This window comes from Heteronotia binoei, chromosome 5 (assembly GCF_032191835.1).
Source record: "Heteronotia binoei isolate CCM8104 ecotype False Entrance Well chromosome 5, APGP_CSIRO_Hbin_v1, whole genome shotgun sequence".
Taxonomy (NCBI): Eukaryota; Metazoa; Chordata; class Lepidosauria; order Squamata; family Gekkonidae; genus Heteronotia; species Heteronotia binoei.
In genome coordinates, this window is record NC_083227.1 from 113146576 (window position 1) to 113164044 (window position 17469).

Here is a 17469-nt window from a genome sequence, read left to right on the forward strand (position 1 = left end):
ATTCCCAGGCTGCTTAAAACCAGACACTTCACAATCAGAAAGAATAACAAAAATATGGCCTCAGTCCAACTGCCAATCCAGACTACAGATAGGAAAAGGAAACTGGAAGGGATGGGGAATTATAAAGCTCTAACAAACAGGATCAACTTGAGAGAAAGACATTCTGGGATTACCTAAAAGAGAGATATCTGAAGAAGTGCTTTGAGTACAAAGAAGCGGCAGAACAAATGCCAGGAGGAACAGAATCCCAAAGATAAATAACCAAAAAAACCCCCAATCCCAAAATAAAAAAGAGAAAGGTCAGGAAGGAAGACAGTGTGGCTGAACAATGCAAATATATACTGCTGGACTGGAGGGAACACACAGCTGAAGGATGAAGAGTTGGTAAGCAGGGCGATTTAGAGAAGAGACAGTTCTAAACTTAACATGGAAGATAAATGAAAGCCATTCACAAAACAGAAATGGCATAACAAAAGCCACCAACAGACACAGTCTCTCCTCTAGAACATTTGTTGGTTTTTCAGGGCCTTTCACAAAATCAAAGTTTTAAAAACAAAAACTAGGAACATACCCAACAAGCAGGGAGAGAAAAAACAACAGTTGGATTCTTGAGACTTACCAGAAGCAGCAGGAGACGCAGGAACAGTCGTAGAAGCTAACTGCATTTCACTACCGTGCAGCACTGGAAGGACCCCTCCCACATCAAGGAGGATACCAGAGCTACTTGTATGACCAGAAACCACTGTCATCTCACTCTCACCAACCTGCCAAAGGATGGAAGATATGTTAAAAATTGACCCCCACTCTACTTCAATGCTGTATACACAATATCAGGTCTCTCCTCCATACTCAGCTGCAGTATTCCATGACCCCCCAAAACTGTGTTCAAGCACTTACTATCACCCAGCTGACACACTCATATCCTCTGTTTGTTACCTGCTCTGCCATGAGGACAAAGCCAATATAGTGCAGATGCCACCAGGGGGGGGGGAGTCAAACAACAACAACAACAACATGTTATTTCTGTTTATAGAGAAAGGACACTGTACCAATCACAAAGGCTGTTGTCTGAGATCACTTAACTTGTTTAATTAAAATGCTACAACCCTCCCAACTCAAAAGTTCACCCCAAAAAGAAACAAGAAAGAGGTTAACATTCATGGGTTTTACTTGGAAACTCTAGCAGACTTTTTTCAAAACATCTCCCTAGCACGCAAAAGACGTACAAAAGGACATCAGTTATGCCACTAAAAGTCACAGGAGGTGAGAAATAACTAAAACATATATGCTGAAATAAACCCTGGCTATCCTACACACAGAGGAAGAGCATGATTCTTCCCTGTGCAAAGGTGTGGCATCCACAAACAATGGATCCCCTTAGGGCCTAAGGATTCCAATCCCCTCCCCCCAGTTTATACATGGAAATGCCACAGAGGCAGCATCAGGTACCCCTGTGACTCAAAGCTCTCTTCCCCCATCTCTAGTGTGCACCCCCCTCCACATTTCCTATAACGACCTGTAAACAAGCTCCAAGAGTGGGCAAGGAAGGGAAGACAGTGAGGAAACATGGAGCTCCATGAGCCTTATGTAGATCCTTCTGCATGCAGATATTGTGCACATGCAGGAGGAAAGATTGCAATCTAAATACATTAAAAATGACATCCAAACCACTGCAGATAAGTAAGATATACAAGGTGTGAATAGCAAGGAAAATGGATGCCTAATTATGAAAGATCATCTGTATTAACACATGGATTCAAGTGTCATCTTTTTAAATATAGCTGATAGCATACTATTTCACTCTAGCATGTGTGCCCTCTTCTTCAATGTCAATATCATATCAATGATGGCAGAATTTATTTAAAGTACTTCTAGCACCACGTCTTCCAAAACACATGGTGGCTTATTTATGTATAAATATTTAAGAACCTATTAAAATGGGCCAAGATGAGGCATCCCATGTAGTGGCATTAGTATAACTAATTGGGTGTAGATCTAATCCGCCGTCTTGGATGGGAGAACACTGCAAGCCCACGTAAGAGCAGGACATAAGCATTCTAAATCAAAGAGGCAATTGTTAATCACAAACTAAAAGTATGAGCAATCTGCAACTGCATTTCTTCAACAAGCTACATATGGCCACTGTGGAAGCACAGTGGTTTAGGCACAAACCATGAACTAGAAATTCCTAGCTCAAATATTATATCAGCCACAAACTCATTGAGAATAGAATTCAGAAAGCCTTTTTTCCCTTTCTCCGCAATTTCAATAGTGTAATGTTAGCTAAGCTCTTAGTGTGCCTAGAAAACGTGTAAGTATGACACTTCTGGCTCCTCAGTACATGAAGATGCCTTCACCAAGTCAGACCACTGGTCTATCAAGGTCAATATGGCCGACACTGACTGGCAGCAGCTCTCTAGAGTTTTAGGTAGAGGCCTTTCACATCACCTACTACCACTTCTTTTTACTGGAGATACTGGGGACTGAACCTGGAATCTTCCATAAACTGAACAGATGCTCTGTCTTTGAGCCATGGTCCCACCCACAAGCCAGACATCTATCTAAGCTTTCCCTTTTCAAAACTGATTGTTTGTTTTGCCCTTGAAAGTCAGTCACAGAGATTCACCAGAATGTTGCATAAATAAGCAGTGAACTCCATACCAGCCTGGGGCTTGTGGGCAGGAGGCTGCCTTTCTTCAGCAGCTCTGAAAGCAGAGGAGAAGGAGGCGGAGTTGCTTTCTGTCCTAGCATCTTTTTCTGGGTTGAATCATCTGTGACTGGGGTCATGGGGGCATCCAGTGAGGTGGAGCCCATAGGGGTGTCAGGGATCCCAATGAAGGAGGCAACTGGGGTGTTGGGCAATGTCCCTGGAGTTACCTGAGAAAGAGAAAAACCACACTGTTCAAAGCCACATCCTCATCATCTTGACAAGTCCCACTGACTCCTCCCACCAGGGCCAGTGACCCAGCAAACCCCAAGCACCTCCTCCATCATTCTTGCTCCCCTTAATTAACCCTCTGTGTATCTCTGCCTTTATATTTCTACACTGACCAAAATATATTCCATTTCCTTGTCACAAAGCAGACTTTGTTCTCTGGAAAAGCTGTCATCACGGGGTGGGGGAAGATTGTGGAGAAAGGCAAATAGCCCATCTGGTCTTGGAGAGTTGTACAGATGCCTGCATATTATAGGTTTCTCATTTTTACCATATCCTTACCCCTGGACTAGCCTCTTCCACAGTGGGCTGAGACAAATCCCCTAGAGTGTAGTCTCCTCCTGGTGAAGTTGAGCCTGCTGGAGAGCGGACCATCATTCCTGGTACTCTTCGTGATGGATTCTTAACTGCCTGGCGAGCTGGAAGGAAATTGAATTCCAAAGCTGTAGTCCAGACAGTCACAATGAGAAACAGGAAATCCCAATACAAAATGAGATGACTGTCAACACCAAATCAAACATTCAGCTGCTACAGTTATACCTTGAATCGCAGAGACTACTCACTTCATAAAGATTCTGAATGTGGTACTGGTACCACACTTCCTAGTGTCTAACTAAATCACTGACTACTAGTTACTGTCCAACAAGTTTTTTTACTAATAAAAAAAGAACTGGCATTCTACCTTGCCTTAGGGCTCCCATATAAAAAAATCTGTGCTCCAGCTCTGTCAGCTTGTGTGATGGCATGTACGGTTTTCTACATACACTGCAGAGCCTTTGAAAATCATACTGATCAAATAATACTGTAGGCCCCTTCTTTTCTCTGATTTTACCACTCTGATCTCCCATTCAAAATGTTCTCATACTCATGAGCCAAGTTACAGAATAGGCAAACAAAGAAGCTCAGCTAACCTTGATAAGCAGCATCAGTAGCTTTCCTCTTCACCTCTGCCTCCTCTTCCTCCATTCTTTTTTTCCTAAAGAAATTCAGCAGACTGTAAGGTTACTGAGTGCTAATTGATCCCTTCCCATCAATACTATGAGTTACATAGGTCAGAGTATTTATAAAACAATAAACTCTTGAATATAATTTGCTATAGAATCATAGAATTGGAAGGTACCTCCAGGGTCTAGTCCATCCCCCTGCACAATGCAGGAAACTCACAAACTCCTTACCCTAAATTCACAGGATCTTCATTGCTGTCAGATGGCCATCTAGCCTCTGTTTAAAAACCTCCAAGGAAGGAGAACCCACCACCTCCCTGGGGAATCGCTGTCAGGAAGTTCTTCCTAATGTTGAGCTGGAAACTCTTTTGATTTAATTTCAACCCATTGGTTCTGGTCCTACCTTCTGGAGCCACAGAAAACAATTCCACAGCATCCTCTATATGACAGCCCTTCAAATACTTGAAGATGGTGATCATATCACCTCTCAGCCGCCTCCTCTCCAGACTAAACATCACCAGCTTGGTCTGGAGACCAAGTCCTTTCCTCATAGGACTTGGTCTCCAGACTGCTCATCATCTTTGTCACCCTCCTCTGGACCCGTTCCAGCTTGTCTATATCCTTTTTAAAATGTGATGCCCAAAACTGAACACAGTACTCTAGGTGAGGTCTTACCAGAGCAGAGTAAAACGATACCATCACATCACGTGATCTGGACACTATACTGCTGTTGATACAGCCCAAAATTGCATTTGACTTTTTAGCCACCGTATCGCAGTGTTGAGTCATGTTCAGCGTATGATCCACTAAGACCCCTAGATCCTTTTCAAACATACTACTGCTAAGACAAGTCTCTCCCATCCTATAACCATGCATGGGATTTTTCCTACCTAAATGCAGAACTTTACATTTATCCCTGTTAAAGTTCATTTTATTAATTTTAGCTCAGTTTTCCAGCCTGTCAAGGTCATCCTGTATCCTGTTTCTGTCTTCTACTGTATTAGCAACCCCTCCCAATTTAGTATCATCAGCAAATTTAATAAGCATTCCCTCTATTCCCTGGCGCAGAGTGTTACAGCTGCAGTACTGCAATCCTAAACTCTGCTCATGACCTGAGTTTAATCCCCGGTGGAAGCTGGGTTTTCAGGTAGCCAGCTCGAGGTTGACTCAGTCTTCCATCCTTCCAAGGTCGGTAAAATGAGTACCCAGCTTGCTGGGGGGGAAAGTGTAGATGACTGGGGAAAGCAATGGCAAACCACCCTGTAAAAAGACTGCCATGAAAACGTTGTGAAAGCAATGTTACCCCAGAGTCGGAAACGACTGGTGCTTGCACAGGGGACCTTTCCTTTCCTATTCCTTCATCCAAATAGTTTATAAAGATGCTGAACAATACAGGCCCCAAGACATGACCCAAGAAGTCATCCATGACCAAAGAAGTCAGCAGGTCAGGTATCAGAACCATTGTCTAGAAACCTTCCTCAAAGTTTTATTCCAAAGGACATGAGGGCTTGGGAGACATAGGATCTCTTCAGTCCCTCCCATCTGAGCAATACAGGCTTAGAACTACAGCAGTAGCCTAAAGAAGGATGACACAATGGTCAATTAACTGGTCTAATATTGCCAACATTCCATGAAACTAAGAATGCCACTAGGTCAGTTAATTACATATTTATTTCATTGAAATGCTCTTTGTTAGCAACAACTGCATTTTGCTGAAGAGCTATTGTAACTTTTCGTTCTTTCTGTTTTAATGTCATTAATTTTGAAACCACAGACTGACCCTGTCGCGCTAGGATAAGACACTAAAATGGAAGAACTATTCAATCATTAACATGAAAAGAAACCTTATCTAACATTGCTAATTCATTACAATTTCTTTCAAACTTGATGGACTTATTGAGAAGCAATGGCTGCATGCATACATCACTTTTAACCAGTGTTAAGATACAATATTCATTTTTAACTAGCATTAATAATACCTGCACCTTGCCCCGCTGCTCAATTTCTGATTCAAAAACATATTATTAGAAACTAACTTAGAATTGCAGATTATTCGGCATGAGAATGGAACTAATTCAACCTAACACATGGTCCCGTGCAACCATATGCCTCAAGTGGCATATTCTCAGGGATTCAAAGGGCAGGGGACCAGAATGGGTACAGAAGTGAGGTATGAATGGGAGCTGGGCAAACCATCATGACTTAATGCCAGCTAAGGGTGACAGTGGAACACAGCCAATAAAATTAATTTCTGTAATTGACATGAAAATCAAATATGTTATTGATTTACATGTCCATTGTTCTCAAAAAGATTATGCTTTTTAAAAATTCAAAAAGCATTTGAAAAGCCAAATGCTTAATCCTAAACCCAAGTAGAGTTCCCTTTCAGATTCAACCTTCAAGTTCAGTGGTTCCAGTGAACCCCAAGGACCAAATCCTAGAACTCAGACATGCAATCCCAGAGAGAACTGCAACAGGGAAATAATAACATAACCCACATCACAATGTCATTGTACAGTTCCTCCAGTCTGTGGTCCATGTGCCCCGCCTGGATCAGTTCTGCATCCCTCTTCAGCTGCCTGCAGGGACAACACAAACAGAAGTCACATTCTATGTCATTAGTAATCCATCATGAAGCAGCCAAGTAGTTCAAGAACTGTCTACGTTATGACTTATCAGGTAGATACCTGTACTTCTCTTGTGCCTCCTTAATCATCTTCTTCAGCTCCTCAACCCGTTCTGCTGTTAGTTTTCTCACAATAACATCTTCCACAGTTTCCACCACTTCTCCTTTCTCACCACGCTTTCTTCTACACCAAAAAGAAGGGAAAATAATCTAGGGACCATAACAGTGATAACCAGTCTTGCTAGATACAGTAGCTTTTCTCCTCCCTAAGCCCATCACCCTGCTGTTCACACCCATGACTTGTTCTCCTTTTTAGTTTTCTGCAGCTCACAGGAACTATTATATGAAGAGATCAGTTTATACTTAAGCTTATTTATTTTCTCTAATTTACATCCTGTCCTCCCTGAAAAATGGGCTCAAGGCAGCCTACAAGTCACATAACATTGTGATAAGAATAGAATAGGGTTTAAAATCCAAACAGTTGAGGTTTAAAATCTGTAATTAAAACCAAAATAAAGATGCCACAATAGTAACATACAAATAAAACAAAAAACATCTGAGCAGAATCACAGGATGTTGGGTTCTCAGGCATACAGCTAAATTGACAGCAGGGGTGGCCAAAAGTCAGACGTTTGGGGGCCCAACTGCCTCAACTGAAAGCCCAGCAAAACAGTTCCATTTTGCAGGTCCTGCAGAATTGCAAAAATTCCCACAGGTCCTGATCTCAAGTGGGAGCTTGTTCCACCAGGCTGGGGCTGAAAAAGCCCTGGCTCTAACTGAGGCTAGTTGGAAGTGCTTCAGGCCAGGGATAACCAGAAGGTGTTGATCAACTGAGTGTAAAGCTCTGTAGAACACAAACAGGAAGAGATGGTGCCTGAGATATGCAGGTCCCTGGCTGCATAGGGCTTTAAGACAGTGCTAGAACCTTGAACCGGATCTGGTACTCTATAGTCCATCAGTGCAGTTGGAAGAACACCAGCAGAATGCCCACACAGGCATCCCCGTCAGCACATATACTGCCGCATTCTGCACCAGCTGCCATTTCTGGGTCAAGCCTGAATGTGACCACTGTGTGAACCACTGTAGCATGGTTCTGGGGATAGGGAGCCAGTTGCTTGACAAGCCAAAAATGATAAAACACTGATTTTGCAACTGTGCTAACTTAGACCTCCATAGAAAGGGAGGGATCCAGGATGACCGCAGGTTCTTCACCCTCGCCACTGGCACCAAAGATGCTTCATCAAGGGTTGGAGTCAGATTCCCAATCCCAAGTCCCCATGACCCAGGGTACAGGACCTCCGTCTTCATTGGATTGCGTTTCAGCTGGCTCTGTTTGAGCCAATCTGCCACAGCTTGCAATGCCCCCAGCCAGCACCTCTGGGGCAGAGTGTGGCCATCCATCCATCAGCAGACAGAGCTGGGTATCATCAGCATATTGATGACAACCCAGCCTGGACCAAGTGGGTGCATATAGATGTAGAATAACATCAGGGAGAGGACTGATCCCTGTGACACACCACATTCCAGTGGGTGCTGTTAGGACAACTCCTCTCCAAGCACCAACCTTTGTCCCTGACCATAAAGGAAGAAGGAGAGCCATTGTGGGTTGGTCCCCCATATCCCAATGTAGGTGACGTGGTGGGTTAAAAGATCATACTGGACTGGGTCAAATGCTGCTGTTAGGTCAAGAAGCAGCAGCAGTGCCAACCCACCTCAATCCAGATGTCTCTGGAGGTCATCTGTGAGGGTGACCAGTGTGGTCTCCATCCTATGGCCTGGGCAAAAGTCAGAATGGAATGGGTCTAGGATAGCAGCTTCATCCAAGAAAGCCTGGTATTCAGCTACAGCTCTTAGAGCACATCCCTATATGCCCAATTACTTTAAAGTAAGTCCTATTGATTTCAGTAGTATCTATTCTCAAGTCAGTTTGATGTAGTGGTTAAGTGCATGGACTCTTATCTGGGAGAACCGTGTTTGATTCCCTGCTCCTCCACTTGCACCTGCTGGAATGGCCTTGTGTCAGTCATAGCTCTCGTAGGAGTTGTCCTTGAAAGGGCAGCTTCTGGGAGAGCTCTCTCAGCCCCACCCACCTCACAGGGTGCCTGTTGTGGGGGAAGGCGATAAAGGAGATTGCAAGCCTCTCTGAGACTCTGATTCAGAGAGAAGGGCAGGGTATAAATCTGCCATCTTCTTCTTAAAAAAGAAGTCACCATGCCTAGGATCCCTGCTTTAATCAGCCACTCTGAAATGTTATACTGAATGGTGGAAACAATGCCACAGACATTTCAAGAGGCCTGCTTCCCCAATCATTGTAAAAATGTAACAAACAAACAACACACAATTCTATCACAAGGCAAAACTCAACACACACAAGAAACCTTTGCAACTTTAGGTTTCCTCGTTCTTTCTTGAAGCATGTGCCTAGATTCACCTCCCAGTACAGGTTATATGTATCTGAGTAATCACCACACTTGCTTCAGAACTGTAGCTGGATATTGTCTAGGTGAGCTGGGAATTGCCTTGAAAAAAATCACATTAGCTGCCAATTCTTATATAATCACTTCCATAAGACGGCTGACCACAACCAGTTTCAATCCCCAGTATTCATATACATATGTATCTTGGAAGTCTTGGAAATGTTACTGTGATAGCCATATCAGAACTTACAAATAATCAGGACATTACAAAATGTTCCTAAGAAAAGCTAGCAGCAATTCTGAAGGCCATGTATCCCCAATGTAGAGTCTACAGCATGGTATAGTTACTAATCAAACTATACACTGGGAGTGTTTCTATAGGTTCCAGCTACTAATCCATTCTCTCTTCCTTCCAACACAATTCTGGGTTTTGATTCCCTCCCTCCTCTGGCTGAGAGTGGCATGTACTCTCAATAAACATGGAATCCACTTTTGAAATAAGATGTCCCAGTAGAAATGTGGGTGGATGCACAAAATATTAACACACACAATTTTTACAAACAAATGAAAGCGGGAGGGTTGTAAAGCGTACTGTTGTCTATGAGACAAAGTGAGTAAACAATATGATTCCGATTACAACATAACTGCAAGGAGTATGAAAGGAAGAAAAAGAATACCAGACACACTAGCTGCAAAAGGAATCACCAACTTGTACCTTTTGTAATAATTATAAGCTGATGACAGTATGCCACAGCAACTGTTAGAGCAACTGAAGATTCTTCAAACACATATTGGCAGAAAGAGCCTTAAGCTCCACAAGGTCATCATAATGGAACAAAATGGAGGGGGCAGTGCAATAGCTAGTATAAGAAAACTGCCCAAACACAATGAAACCAACAAGTTAGAAGTAGAGGAGAGGGAGACAGGTTGTAACTAAATGTATGTCATCATACATGAAAAAGATGGTCTGGAAGCATGTTTCATCTTCCATGTCCAAGATGCCATTCCAGCTCTAAAACATTTGTTAAAGCAAAGTATCTTCCTTACATTTTCAGCCCTGGCTCGCTTATACAGAAAAGGAAAACAAACAAACATCATATGATTTGGCCTTTGCACTCACTTAGGTGTCTCTGTTGTCTCCAGGAGCTCAGAATACTGGGATGCACAGTGCTAGAAAAACACATACAATTCTCAGAGAACATTACATGACAGATACTTCCACGCATCTTCATACTCTGTAGGGTGCATGTGGGGGCTCGGTAGTAGGAAATTTTAGGAAGTCATTTTAGGAACTGTAAGTAGGGATAGCCTGAAGAGTTTCTTCACTCTATAAATGGGAGTGGGGCTGCAGCTGGCAACAATTCTATTGGTAGAAAGGCCCAATTTCTACATGGTGCACTGCTCACAGAAGCTAGTCTGAAGTGAGAGAAAAAATACTCACTCCACAGAAATTCAGATGTATCCTCTGCACATCTAATTTACATTTAGGTCACTCACAGTGCAATCCTATGTGGTTTAAGTCCACTGAATTCTGCATGGGAAATCTGCAGATAGTTCTGCAAAGGACTGCATGGTCAATGAGGGACTGTGTGGAATCAAGCTTCTTACTCTGGCTGCTGGAAGAATAGACTCCATTTGTCCATTTTCCAATATGACTGACAGTGACTCCCTCTGAAATGCACCTCCCTCTACAAGTGTAGACATACAAGTTTTTTTCAGTGATAAGTCACATGATCTATGAGGCTCTGCATTGAGAACCTGTTTCCAATCTTACCCACTAAATAACACCAACGAGCTTAGCATACAAATATTGAATGTGTCTCAGGCATGAATTAAGTGTATTAGGGCTTTATTCATACTTGTTTTACTTCTGTCAGTAATTCTTCTTAATGCCCCAGTTTTCTGATGTAATTGTAGGAGAATACAAGTAAAAACATTTCACTAAAAATCCCCGGCAGGTTATATTCAGCCTGTGGGCTGCATGTTAGACACCTGTGCCGTGTAGGAAGGACCTGGTGAGTCCTCAGTCTGACACACTACTTATTGTACCTACTGAAAGGAAGGGTTTAATAAGACCTAGAGATGTAAAAATTTAAACCATCGGAAAAAGACATTTTCGGGGGGGGGGGGGAGTTTGGGGAAAATGAACTATATGTAAAATTAACTTTCTAATCAAATTTAACTTTTTACTGATAGAACAACATAAACAGGACTTATAAAAATCCATGTTTATAAAAAATTGTACTACCTCAGCACTCCCCCAAATGTCCCAGTTCTTCCACTGAAAAAACTGAGAAAGCCTAGATCTTTTTGTGCTGTACATTTGGAAAGAGTGAAATGTTCTGTATGATTAGATTTTCCTCACTCAAAAAGAGGAAATATTTTGAAGGAGTTTTCAGTGCTCCCTCAGATTTTCCATTGGAAGAAGGGAAAAAGCCAACAACTTTTCAGGTGAAGATTCTTCACATCTCTAACATCTAGCTCAGCATGGAAACAGGTCCACACAATGAGTTCTTGGGCAAATGTTTCTCAATAATGAAATGAAAGACCATTCTGTGCAACAGGGAAATTCAAGCATCATACCTTCTGAGAAAACCAATCAGGTGGGCGGCCTGGCTCTGCAAAGGGTTTGATGGCTCTGCTGACAGACACCCTGTAGGAGAAAAAAAGGCAGAATTAAGATTTGCCTTCCTTTTGCTGGAAAGATATAGCAGTGAAAAGCACATGTTGGATTCATTTAGAATATCTAAATTAGTGTGAATAATCAGCAACATTCAGACAAATATGTAAATGCATATCAACTCCTCAATAAGACAGTTTCACTTAGCAGGTTTTCCCCCTTCAATTGCTATCAATACCACTAATTCAACTAATCAAGTCCAGCCTACATACAGGCAAAATGATATCCATTCAAGTATTTCCTAGGACACCACCTGGAAGACCACACAGCAACAAGTTCTCACTAGCATCAGCAACATGCGTCTCACCAGTTCTGGTCCCCACTCCGCATGACAGAAGAAGCCAAGCACAGTTTCTCCCGGATAGACCATGGTTCTGTAGGTCCAGCACTCAGCAGCTTGTGCTCTGACAGGGGGGAAAAAAACAGCAGTGTTGCAACCTAATCACATACCCCAGAAAAGGATTATTCTTCAGTACCACCCCATCTAACCTCAGTTCATGCCACCTCCCAATCTCAATGGTCACTTCCTAAGGCATTTTTCACACATTTGAGAACAAGGCAGAAGAATATGGAGGTGACAGAGCTAAAGCTGCAGATGCGAAATCTGCATTTCCCTATGTTAAAAATTCACTGCAAATAGAAAAGCAGCACAGCATGCAAAGTTGTGTAGTAGAACTGTTCTCTTAGCTATGCTAATAATCTGTTTGCAGTTTTCCCATGCAAAGAGATAATGTCAACTAGAATCCACTACCACTAATCTGGAGGAAGGTGGTCCATTCTACCATCTTGTTCTCATGCATCTGTGAACCAAGCCAAGGTCTCTGCAGGCTCCATTCTCTATCCTTTTGAAATTACCTCCCTATGGAGGAACACTAAAGGTGCGATCACATGAGAGATTTGGCCTGACCCAGCCACGACTCCCATCCAGATCTAATATGCACAATCACATGCATACATTTGCCCCCCCACCCCGTTCCTACCTCATTTTAGGACGGGCTGGAACTGGATTAAATAGTTTCTGGGAACTTCCGCTAAAGCATATGTAGGGCATGTTTCCCGGTTGTCTGAACAGCTAGGTGCGCAATGCACCTGCCTCTCACATGCATGAGTAGTCTGAATGGTCCTCTTGCATGTGTGTGGTCACTGCCTCTACTGGCAGCAGGGTGAGGGTTGTGTGAATGATGTGGCACAGATCAAAGAAAACTGGCTTTTTCAGAGCTGAGATATTGCCATCCCAAATCTCTTGTGTGATCCCACCCTAAGAATGTTGGAATAGTCCATTTTCGTATCAACTTAAAAAATAATAAAATAATAACACTTCTCAAAACACTTGTGGACATACCAGTTCACAAAGATTTGCATTTTTGTAAAAAAAAAAAAAAAGCAAAGACCCTGCACCAACAAAAGGTGTCTGACAAACAACTAATTCAAACAGTTGTATTCAAACAACTAATCTTTGCTCTGCATGGAGATACAGGGAATCAAAAGGCCAAGCCTATCTTGTTTCATAAATGAATGAAGCTACCCTACACTGAGCACTGGTTTACCAAGATCAGACGTTGTCTACTCTGATTGGCCAGTAGCTCTCCAAGATGCCAGATGAAAAAATTTCAGGTCATGTTTTGCCTGAAAATTCGGACTGAACCTTACATCCTTTGTCATGGCTATCATAAACACAAAAGTGTTAACTTTTTTTTTTTTGCGGTCTTTTACTCTGATAAAACCCCACCCACCCATCCATCCACCCCCAAGAAAGCCCCTCACTCACTACCCGTCCCAGCCGCCATTTTCCAGACGAAACAATCAGGCACGGTGCTTGCTGGGAAACAGGCTATTATGCCTATACCGCCTCCTTCCGGCTGAATAGTGGGTGGTACTTTGTTCTCAAAATCGCTTTCTTATTGGTTGTTTGAGAAGAAAAGCCCTTGATTCCGCTCGTCTATGGTATTTTTTCACCCAGAGTTCTTTGGTGTGACCCGGTACCGGAAGTGCGGCTGAGAAGGCGCGTGGGTCTGTAGTTCTTCTCTTGCAGTCATGGGCCGAAGCAAGCATCAGGAATCTGGGGAAGAGCCGGAGGCAGCCCCGGAACGGTCTTACCAGGAGCTGGTGGAGAATGTGAATGCGATTTCGCGGCCGCTGGCTTCTCGTAAGCTCACGCGCAGGTTGTACAAGTGCGTCAAGAAAGGTGCGGGGCAGTCCAAGGAAGGACGTGGAAAGGCTGCTGTCAGGAATGGGAATAAGGCGAGGGTGGAAAGAGCTCGTTTTCGGGGCTCTCAAGCCTCTGAGGTTTCGCGCTAAATCTCTCCCATTTGGTTTATAGCGGCGAAGCATAAACAAATCCGACGGGGCGTGAAAGAGGTCCAGAAGTTCATCAACAAAGGCGAGAAGGGGTAAGGGCGTGTATTGATTCCGAGGACATTTTCTACCTGTCTCTTAGGTTTACAAAATATGACGAGTAGCTGTGTTAGTCTGTTGCAGCAAAATAAACAGGAGTCCAGCAGCACCTTCAAAACTAACAGAATTTGTCCCAGAATAAGCTTTCTGAGCCAGAGTGCACTTCATCATGTTCATTTGATATAGTTATTCCATTAGGTAGTTTGTTCATTTTATCAAGGGATTTCTGACACATAAGTTTATGGTGGAATAATTTTCCTTTATTCGTTTGGTCTTTTCATTTATTTTGTCCCTTCTCAAGACCCATTCTTTGTCTCAACATTTTTGGCCCAACAATTTGAAGCCAAACTATGGAAGACTGTGATCATCTCAAAGCCAGAAGAACCAAGCAGGAAACAAAATTTTCAAGTACACTGGGGCCTGATTTAAATTTGGACCATAACATGGGGTGGGGGGCATTAGCCCCAGCCCAGCAGTGGGGCAAATAACATCCCTAGGACTGTTTCAGGCTGGGAAAATGGAACCCCAGCCTGGCTTGTGCCAAAACATCTCAGAGAGTCTGGCTTTTGTTATGTACTCTACTGAAACTAAGAGTGCAATTCTCCAGTCTTAAGTCCATTGATTTTAGGGGGAGTAGCTTTGTTTAGGATTCCATTGTAAGTTTACGTATGTATAACTGGAATTTTTACTGTTCCTGGTTGTCGTTACCTCTTCCGTCCTGTGCAGTCCCTATTTATGCTACCTTCTATACTATAAACTCCTCAGGGCATTGATCTGTCTTCTTGCATATTGATGCTGATATATAATTATGCATAGGGAAAACACTTAAAGCAATAGTCCAGGTACACTATCTTATTGCCAAACTCATTGCCTCTTTTCTCTTTTCTTTTTAAAAGGATCACAGTCCTTGCAGGAGACACATTACCTATTGATGTTTATTCTCACATCCCTATCATGTGCGAAGACAGGAACCTTCCATATGTCTATATCCCTTCCAAAACGGTACTTTAGAATTTACACTATCAGAAAGGGAGTTGTTAAATTTCTTTCCTGCAGCTCTAAGTGGAGACTGACTGTGGAAGTGGGAGGTTGCAGAGGTTCTAGGAAACTGTTAATCTTTGGTCACTTTGTTCTCTCCTGGTCTGGAAGTACATGTATTTCCAATTAGCCCCATCTGCCAGTTTTGAACAAGTTCAAGCATTCATTTATGTAAGACTTTGTACTTTCTCCTGTATTTGATAGACATTACGTCACCAACAATCTCACTGAATTAATATAATGGAAATCAGAAACCTGCCATCTTGGACTTTTAATGGATTGTTGATATGTATGGAAATGTTTTATTATATTTATTTTAATAGTCTATGTTAATTATTGTTTTTAACTGTTGTTAGCCGCCCTGAGCCCGTCAGGGGAGGGTGGGATATAAACATAATAAATAAATTTAATCAGGTTTTCCCCCTCCTTTATTAGATTGCTGTATATGGACAGCCATGGATTAAAAATGCACCACTGATATGGGGTTAAACTGTGGGCAAACTGCACTGCAAAATGTTTTTGCACTCTTCCAAACACGGAAAACCCACCCACAGCAAATGAAAACTAGGAAATATTTGAATATATTATGTATTTAGGCCATGGGTCATTACAGTATAAACAGCAACAAAAAAATACACAAAATGTGTAGGAGCAGATGTCCCAGGGTATAGCTGGAAGGCACATGATAATAGCACCTTTGCTGAAGTTAGGCACATCTGCTTAGTGCTTGGAGAGGGTTTCTAAGTAGACTCCTGTAAGCAAACTTCAGCTCCATTACAGGAAAAAAGATGAAATAGAGCCGGTGTGGTATAACAACTAGAGGAGTGTCAGACTAAATTTTGAATTTCCATTCTACCATGGAAACTTGCTGTGTGATTTTTGGCCACTGAATCTCTCAGTAGAGTTGCTGGGGGGATAAAAATGGAAGAGAGGACAATTATATAAGCCACTGTGGTCTATGTTGTGGGAAAAGGTGAATCGAGTTAATACAAATGTAGTGATCCTACAACATATCAGACTAGCAGAATAACTGTAGTATGACAAACTGTCTCCTCTTAAGTAATAACATTGGGGTTGAGCAGCTGATTAGAAACTGTTTAAAACTAGACCCTAAGTTCTTCCCTGATGTAGATTCAAGTACAAATCAGCAAAGAAGAGATGACCAAGGATCTTTAGTACTAGATCTTGTCTACAGATAACTTTGTTTAAACTGTGTTACTGCCTGGTAGCACAAAGCTGTGCAAGTCCTTCTCAGATTGCCTGTATTTAAATCAGGCAGGTTATCTTCACAGTAACGCTGCTGTTCACCAAGAGGCAGCCATAGTCAGAATCTCAAAATCCTGTACCAAGGAAGGCAATCTTGCCTTACTGTATTATAAGCTTGGATTGTCATCTTTAAAAAATAAGTACACATTAACCCTCTTATTGGTACGCTATTGCTGAAATCTCTTATTTCTTTTATTTGCTCATTCTCATGAGTTCTGTATTACAACCGCTGTGAGGTTGACCTGCATCCTGACACTAATATTTTGAAACATCCACTTAACATGCATCTCAGTGTGACCATATTGTACATGTGAACAGGCCTGTAGTGTGCTAGGCAGTAGTGGAGATATGTGTTTGCTTTGAGCTAATGGGATCTGAGAAATGAATTTTGCTTTCCTGTGGTTTTTCCTTCTCAGGACTTGGGAGCAGCTGCAGGTACAAAACGCCCAACCTGTGTGATCATGATCAAGCCACATGAAGAATACCAAGAAACTTATGATGAGTGCTTGGAAGAGGTGGAGGCTCTTCCTCTCCCCTTGTGAGGAACACTGAAGGAAGATGCTGTTAGGACTGACTTGACTGTCCCTTACTTGTACCATCTCTGCAAGTGAGATAGTAGCTGAATATTGATTTTAAAACTATGGATACAGAAGCTGGCTTTGTTTTTTTGTTGCCTTTATGAAGAGTACTGGAGATGGCCACTTAAAATCTTAAAAGGCAGACTAATCACTGGCTTGAAAACATTTTCTATAGTGAGTGGTGTGTGTTATTTTGCACAATGGAAGTTTAGCATCCCATTATAAAACCTGTTGTGCTCGTTTTGGGAGTCCAATGCAATTAAAGTATTTGTACTATTTCTAAATGTTTTTCAGTGTCTAATTGAACAGATTATGCCCTATGTTAATTAGGTGTGTCTTCAGTAACTGCTCACCCTCTGCCAGCAGATGGCTTAATATAATGACCTGTGTGAACTAATCTTGATAGTTTGAAAGACTAAAATTGCATCCAGTACTTGCATTTTGCTTTGTAAGGTACAGGACTATTTAACGCAAGCAACAAAATGCTGCACTACAGAAAAGTATCTACTGGCTTTTACCATACCTCCATGTTGAACGGCTTTTCCTTCCTTACAATGATTGCCAGTTTGCCCTAGAGGAGATTTCTTACTA

General features: G+C 42.3%; 2 protein-coding genes across 12 annotated transcripts in view; one reads left to right on the forward strand and one right to left on the reverse strand.

Annotated features, from left to right (window-relative positions):
• BRD8 (bromodomain containing 8) overlaps positions 1–13468 on the reverse strand; it is a 25627-nt gene extending 12159 nt beyond the window's left edge. For 5 of the 11 annotated variants that reach the window (XR_009555457.1, XM_060240132.1, XM_060240127.1 and 2 more), the window contains exons 1-10: positions 13371–13444; positions 11910–12006; positions 11506–11575; positions 10043–10092; positions 6567–6689; positions 6378–6458; positions 3847–3911; positions 3218–3354; positions 2662–2877; positions 620–764 (exon numbers count right to left, since the gene is read on the reverse strand). Coding sequence is in view for 10 of the 11 variants with exons in the window: in XM_060240132.1 (XP_060096115.1) it covers positions 620–764; positions 2662–2877; positions 3218–3354; positions 3847–3911; positions 6378–6458; positions 6567–6689; positions 10043–10092; positions 11506–11575; positions 11910–12006; positions 13371–13389 (1003 nt within the window). In the remaining variant the exon portion in view is untranslated. Of the gene's footprint in view, positions 1–619; positions 765–2661; positions 2878–3217; positions 3355–3846; positions 3912–6377; positions 6459–6566; positions 6690–10042; positions 10093–11505; positions 11576–11909; positions 12007–13370 lie in introns of all 11 variants that reach the window. The other 6 variants (XM_060240133.1, XM_060240134.1, XM_060240131.1 and 3 more) reach the window with 2 other exon arrangements.
• NHP2 (NHP2 ribonucleoprotein) lies at positions 13423–17162 on the forward strand. The gene is made up of 4 exons (XM_060240139.1): positions 13423–13787; positions 13923–13992; positions 14893–14998; positions 16717–17162. Exons 1-4 carry the CDS (start codon positions 13637–13639, stop codon positions 16840–16842), a joined length of 453 nt encoding a protein of 150 aa, XP_060096122.1. The 5' UTR covers positions 13423–13636; the 3' UTR covers positions 16843–17162.
• Positions 17163–17469: the final 307 nt, after the last annotated feature.

Excerpts from the sequence above, each read along its gene's own strand:
- NHP2 (XM_060240139.1), top strand. The coding sequence starts at position 13,637 with ATGGGCCGAAGCAAGCATCAGGAATCTGGGGAAGAGCCGGAGGCAGCC. Across the intron at positions 13,788-13,922 it reads GTACAAGTGCGTCAAGAAAG|CGGCGAAGCATAAACAAATC; the intron begins GTGCGGGGCAGT and ends TTTGGTTTATAG. Across the intron at positions 13,993-14,892 it reads ATCAACAAAGGCGAGAAGGG|GATCACAGTCCTTGCAGGAG; the intron begins GTAAGGGCGTGT and ends TCTTTTTAAAAG.